The sequence below is a fragment of the Mya arenaria genome, chromosome 9 (assembly GCF_026914265.1).
Source record: "Mya arenaria isolate MELC-2E11 chromosome 9, ASM2691426v1".
Classification (NCBI taxonomy): domain Eukaryota; kingdom Metazoa; phylum Mollusca; class Bivalvia; order Myida; family Myidae; genus Mya; species Mya arenaria.
In genome coordinates this window covers 41,949,468-41,956,455 of record NC_069130.1, presented here as the reverse complement: position 1 = coordinate 41,956,455, position 6,988 = coordinate 41,949,468, and the positions used below count along the sequence as shown (strand labels likewise).

Sequence of the window (6,988 nt, the reverse complement as noted above, 5' to 3'; positions counted from 1 at the left end):
GGTTCCGTAGTGTAGTGGTTATCACGTCTGCTTAACACGCAGAAGGTCCTGGGTTCGAGCCCCAGCGGAACCAGTGGTTTTTTTTACAATCACTTATTTATTTGTTCTGAAGTTTACTGATCTGTCTCCCGGCGGTGTTTATGATGTCTAACCTGTGACGTATATTGTCGTATTCATTCTGCTGGTGAAGAGGCATGCCTTAAGTATTCTGTGATGTCACGACATATAACATTAATGAATGACCAATCAGAAAGCGAGTCGGAAGGTTCTCCCGGTTTTATCCATACGTGACCTGTGACGCGGTTTATCACCTGCTGCCCAGGACTTGGACTTGACCCGGAAGTGACGTAAGTCTTTTGCGTGCTCCTCGTGCAACATGGGGACATACCGCTGGGGGAAGCAATGGTTCTGCAATAACAAAATGGTGACATTATTTTACGCATGAAATGGTTTAACTACAGAACAAATAATGATACAAAATTAAATCACTCTTCTTTAAATCACTCTGGAATATATATATATGTCCGTTTAACATCACATTTCCCATTCTTATCAACATGTCAAACATAAATTACCTCGTACTGCTGGTAAAACGCCTTGTATCCGCCTTCCAAGAGGTAAACCTCTGGAAAGTTCAGTTGCGGGTAAAAATCTTTGTTTAAGTCACGGTCCAGTGATCTAAGATGGCGGTACATCTTAGGACCACGTTCTGATGAGAACTCGCAGTGGAAAACGATCACGTGATTCTTATCTGATGACGTCACAGTCTCCTTCAGAAAGTTCTGGACGGCGTCTTTGGTGTAGAGATTAATGGCACCCCGGATGTGGCCTCCATCGAACTCGTACGGGTATCTGCAGTCTATGACGGTCATGTGATCAATATGGTGGTCGTACTCGCCGTTTAGTACCGCTGTCATCTGAAAAGGTATAGCATTGTTTTATGAGGATATCCAAGACACCTTTACTCATTACATTTTTTTCATGATACTTAAACAAATATATACAATATAATATATTGAAAACGCTGGGTTGGATAAAGAAGTTGGCAATACTTATATGTGCACGAAAGACAGTAATTCAGTTTGGGTGAACATTTAAAGTACAAACGCCCTGAACAATTCAGTACACGATATTAAACATTAAAATAATCTTACCGTTTCAGATGCAATGGCCTTGAGGTCTTTATGTTTGCCCGCAATTGTCGGCAGAGCGTTATCACGTGACCCGTCGGCCACGAGGTCAGAGTTCGTCGACAACCGCTCAACAGCCCGAATGACGTCACTCACGGGAGAATCGGCTACCATGACGTCATGATGTTGCGATGACGTTGGTGTGTTTTCAGATGTTCTGCGTCTTTTTCGTTCCTGTTGAGCGGCGGTGACGTCTGATGAACATTCTTCGAAGTTCTTGGTGAATAGTTTCTCAACTTGAGTTTCATTTTCGGCAGTAGTGTTTCCTTCATCAAATAACAGCTTCTTTCTATAATTAAAGAATTGTCCCTTTAGCAACGGAAACATAATGACTTTAATTAATTACTACACTGGGAAATTCACAAAAAGACACAATTTTGTTTAAGTCCTTGCACTGTATTTTTTTACCATGGATTAAACGTTAACGACCGTGTCTAACAAACTCGGTGTAAGCATAGAACCCCAGATGTATTTAAAAATATATCAATATTTAATGCCGATTTTGCCAATAATCTGGCAGTATTGAATGCCAGTTTGTATAAGATTGAATAAAACTTTGATAGAGTGCTGTGTTTCGCAAGTTATGTCCTGTCATGTCTGAAGTACGAAATCCCGGATTTTAATGAGGGTTTTACTCAGTAAAAACTAAAAGATGTATGCAAATGTACTTACTTTAATACATACCGGAGGGCCAAAGGCGATACGGAACAAAAATCCAAACTCTGAGGAGGCATGTTGAAATAAAGCAGTAAAGTTGAAGCTGTATACACGAACAAGATTGGAAAGGATCTGATGAAGCTCTGGAGATCGCCTGGTTTTTATATGTCAAATGTGTGCAGATAGTTCAGCTCAAGCTGTGGTCTCTAAGAGTCGCTCAAGTCAACACTGTGATGGCCGCTGAACACCTCAAATGAATTCCAATTAGCCGCTCAGGTCAACATTAAAATGTTCTCAAACGCGGTCCAATTAGCCGCTCATCAAACAATTAGTGTTAACCATTGACAATCTGATGAGTGATTATTGCTGGACAATATTGTTTGTCTGATTGTGATGAAAGTTTAATAAGGTATTGGACCAAGAGCAATATTCATGGCGATGTTTAAGATGAAAGAGACTTTTAATGAGATAACATTAGTAGAATATTAGATTGTATCCATATAAACTTTATTGTCATTAGAAGACATGCAGACAGAAACCAATATTATCTTTCAAAGCAATAGTAGTTTTATGAAGTGGGTAGAAAAGGTCATTTTTTGAAACGTTTATAAATGATATATTACGACCGGCAATATATGTTGTCAAATGGGGTTTGTTTGTTTTTAACCAAAAAAATAAAAGATCTTTTTGCTACTAATTGTGCTAAAATCAAAAGCTTGATATCATATCGTAGAAATTTGAATTAAGTGTTTTGTTTTGTAATTTTATTAATAATATTTTTGCTGTTTTGGTATTTTACAGGACGAAATATCACATAAATACTTAAGTCATATCTCAATCTCAGTCTCAACTCATATTACTGCATAGAATCAAAAGGTATTAAAACCCTTATATGTTGTTCACACCTTTAAAATTGCTTTCTCGTATAGACTATGTTCATTAATCACTTTGGTCAAGATTCCTAAGATTTTTTCTACAGCAATAAATGCAATTGAGTACAACTCAATGTTGTTTGAAAAATACTCAAACATAGTGTTTGCTGTAGAATTAGAGTTGACCTGAGTATTTTTATGATATTGGGGCCAGGAGTTTAATTTGCAAAGACTGTTTAAAAAGTATTTTACATCCAAAAATGTTTAAAGGGTATTGTTTGAATAATGTGTTTGAAATTTGGGGATAAAGACTCACGACAAATATTACAGGTGAACGTATCATGAACGACAGAGCCTAGATAAACGCATCACGCACGGAAGCGCCCAGGTAAACGTATCACGAACGACAGAGCCTAGATAAACGGTTATCGTATCTTGGACGCCATAGTCCAGATGAACTCTGAACGATGCAGCGCAGGTTAATAAATGATGGCAAAGCTCATATTAACGTATCATGAAAGACATAATTCGGGGAAACCTCTAAGCTAAGGCTATAATTATTTGGTGTTATATATTAACTTGTCTCCAATGTTTGCTATAAGTATGTCCATATCATTAGGAATGACCCAAGCTATGGGCTGAATACTAAAGATGGTTAAGTAAGGACCATCTGGGCACTGTTTTTCACTGTAATTTGATTGGACTTATTTAATTATAAAATTTATGAATCCACGGACCTATAACTCTTATATTTATTGATAAAAAAATGTTGAGTCTCATACTAATTCCAGACATTTTTGAATTACGAGATGTTTGTCGTGGTTTTATCATACAAGAAATAAAATTAATAATTTTTGACTCTGACTTGAATTATCTCAGATTTTCAGACACGATTAGTTATGTCAATAGTAATCTTTTTCATCTGCACCGTCGCCATGAATATTGCTCTGGGTTCTATACCATGTAAAAGTTTCATCACAATCTGACAAACATTATTGTCAAACAATAATCACTCATCCGATTGTCAATGTCTAATTGGTTGATGAAAGGTCTAATTGGGCTGCATTTGAGATGATTCAGTGGCGTCTGAACAGTCTTGGCCTTTCAAATATTGAGCACAGGAACATAACAACAACAACAACAACAACTAATAAACCAGCAACACTAGAAATAGTATAGAAGCTGTCATTGTTTCTTCAGTTTTCAGTCAACTATTGGATTTTTTATAAGGTTCCATTCGTCGATAAAAGATTGTCTTGTTAAGAACTTAGTCGCAAATCGTCGTCCAAACGTTTTTTGGTTTGTCATTGAAATAAAACTGCGAAAAACTCAGAATTCACTATCGTATTTTTTACATTCGGTATCGCCGTCTTAATTCAAAACATTATGCGCCAAATAAATGATGTGTTGTGTGATATTAGCAAATTTACCAATGCTTTAGAATGATAGCAATAACACACATTTACCCGTCTGTTTTTCGTGTTATTTTTTCGCAATTTAAAAGAAGCCAAACTGAAATATACATATATTAACTGATTACGTCAATATAATTGCTGGACGGATTCTAAATGAATCGCTTATTATCAAAATTACATTTAGTCTTTAATGTGAATTATACTATAATTTTATAATTCAAGAGTTTACTGGCGAATCGGCATGTTTGCCTTTGGCCATTTACAAACTATCTACTTATGGCCAAAACACAAAAGTATAATAATAAAGCAATCATGTGATGACCTAACATATCTATTTACAAAGGCAATAATCTATTAATATATACGAAACTATAACCAATAGAAGCAGCTTAACTTCTAGCGTTTCTTGTCTTAATTTCATAGCACTATATATAAAGTTCTGTAAAAATAAATCCCTCTTTACTGACATCAAATATTTAAATTTAGCCATTTTTGGCCAATTAAATTTAATACGATATTTTTGTCTAAGATCTGAATAGGCTGTACAACAAAGTAGAAAATGATATTCAGACTCCAAAATGTCATGTGAACAAAGTTTACATTTTCTGTTTTCTCTGTTAATATAAGTATATCGACCAGTCTCTATTTCCAGTGAATGAGATGATACTAGTAGTCTAAATCTTGATACCTGTCATATGACAAACTTTTTATTAACAACAAAATGTACACGGTTGAAACTATCCGTACTTCGGGCTTTAGCTAGGATCTTGGCCAATCACAACTATCTTTTTTAGTTTGGAATGTCCAAGGCATCAAAGCAAAACTTGACGATTCAGATTTTTTAAACTTTGTGTCTAATTACGACCTACTATTACTTACTGAGACTTGGAACTCTAAAATAACTAATGTATCCATTGAAGGTTTTGATTACTTTAACTGCCCAAGACCTAAATTTAATTCAAAAGCTAAGCGCCACAGTGGTGGTGTTATTGTTTATATTAAAGAATGCTACAAAAATTACATTGAACTAATCGAACTATGTGATAAAGGTTATATTTGGTTTAAATGTAAAAAAGAATTGATAAAATCAATCCGTGATGCTTACTTTTGTGTATGTTACATTCCTCCGCATGATTCTTATGTTTATAGAAATGTTAACTCCACATTGTTTGAATTTGATTTTTTCGATCAGCTTAACTCATGTATTCGTAAATACACGATTCTCGGCGATGTGTATTTGACAGGTGACCTAAATTCACGCACGGGTGAGCTCCCGGACTATATACCTGAAATACACCTTGACCGATATATTGATTTACCAGGGTATAGTCAGAATGCAAATAACCTACCACATAGACGTAATAATGATAAAATATGCAATCAATTTGGCACACGACTTTTATCACTTTGTAAAGAGAATGATCTTTGTATTCTCAATGGCCGTTTAGAGGCAGGTAACTGTACTTTTCACGGATCGTGGCGAAATAAACCAACTTCAAGTCTTGTGGATTATATTATCTGCAATCACAATAGTTATGAAATTATAAATAAAATGTATGTTATGGACCTGACAGAATTCTCGGATCACTGTCCAGTTTATTTTTCTTTAAATTGCACTGAACTTGAAATAAATGATACTTGTCATGAATATGACAAAATTGTGTGGGATACTTCCCGAAGAAACATTTTCTTGCAATCACTTACAAATAAGTCTGAGCTGTTTGATAATATAAATACAAAATTATTATCCAATCAATCCTCGATTGACGATTGTCTGCAAAACTTTTCAAATCTGATGTATGACATCTCTTTAAATTGTTTCGGGAAGACTTTTCGTAGCCGCAAATCTACCGGAAACAGAAATACCAAAAAAGCGTCTTGGTTTGATGAAAGCTGTAAAAGCGCGAAACGTGATTTCTTGACTGCGAAACGCACTTATGATCATAATCATACTGATGTTAATAAATTACAGTTTTTAAACGCTAGGAGTAAATTTTCTAAAACAAAACGCAAAGCTAAACATATATTTTATGGGGCAGAAAAGAAAAAGATATCATCTTTAAGTAAAACAGCACCTCGTAAATTTTGGAAATACATCAAAAAGTTCAGCAATTCTGCTAAGTCATCCACTAATGCATCTGAAAATTCGTTTTTTGATCATTTTTCAAACATTTCAAATGAAGCTGAGGGTCAATTTAACATTAGAGACCATAATATATCGAGAGACGAAACTCTCTCCATTGATTTTCTCGACTGCGAAATATCAATAGAAGAAATTGTCAAAACCATAAAGTCGCTGAAGCGGCACAAAGCCTGTGATTTTGATAGAAACGTTGCGGATTTTTTCATTGACAGTAACGATTTTATTTCGCCTTATCTTTGTACTCTGTTTAACTATATATATGATAATTGTGTTTATCCTAAATGCTGGACTAAAGGCGTAATTGTCCCTATTTTTAAAAAGGGAGACAATACTAATCCGGCAAATTATAGAGGCATTACTCTAGTAAATGTTACTGCCAAAATATATTCACTAATATTAAGAAATCGAATTAACAAATGGTGTGAAAATAACAATAAATATTATGATGGTCAATTTGGTTTTAGAGATGGTCACTCTACAGCTGATGCAATTTTCCTTCTTCACGCTTCTATACAAAAAGTCCTTAACAAAGGTTCCAAACTGTGGTGCGCATTCATAGATTACCAAAGAGCTTTTGACACAGTTAATAGAGATGCATTATGGGTAAAATTGATTAAATCAGGTATCAGCTGTAAAATGATCAACATGATCAAGTGTATATATAGCGACATCCAATCCTGTATAAAAATAGCTAGAGACAATAGCTATTCT

General features: G+C 34.9%; 1 protein-coding gene and 1 non-coding gene across 2 annotated transcripts; one reads left to right on the top strand and one right to left on the bottom strand.

Annotated features, from left to right (window-relative positions):
• On the top strand, window positions 1-73 carry Trnav-aac (transfer RNA valine (anticodon AAC)). Its single transcript has one exon. It is a non-coding gene; the product is annotated as a tRNA-Val (tRNA).
• Window positions 74-246: 173 nt separating this feature from the next.
• On the bottom strand, window positions 247-1,271 carry LOC128246031 (M-phase inducer phosphatase 1-like). Its single transcript, XM_052964240.1, has 3 exons — window positions 1,155-1,271; window positions 576-917; window positions 247-408 (listed from the first exon to the last, which is right to left on the bottom strand). Exons 2-3 carry the CDS (start codon window positions 915-917, stop codon window positions 247-249), a joined length of 504 nt encoding a protein of 167 aa, XP_052820200.1. The 5' UTR covers window positions 1,155-1,271.
• Window positions 1,272-6,988: the final 5,717 nt, after the last annotated feature.

What these genes read in the sequence shown, in the direction of transcription:
- LOC128246031 (XM_052964240.1), bottom strand. Translation starts at nt 917, where the DNA reads ATGACAGCGGTACTAAACGGCGAGTACGACCACCATATTGATCACATG. An exon ending in CGTTTTACCAGCAGTACGAG is followed by an intron (nt 409 to 575) that starts GTAATTTATGTT and finishes TTGTTATTGCAG; the next exon opens with AACCATTGCTTCCCCCAGCG.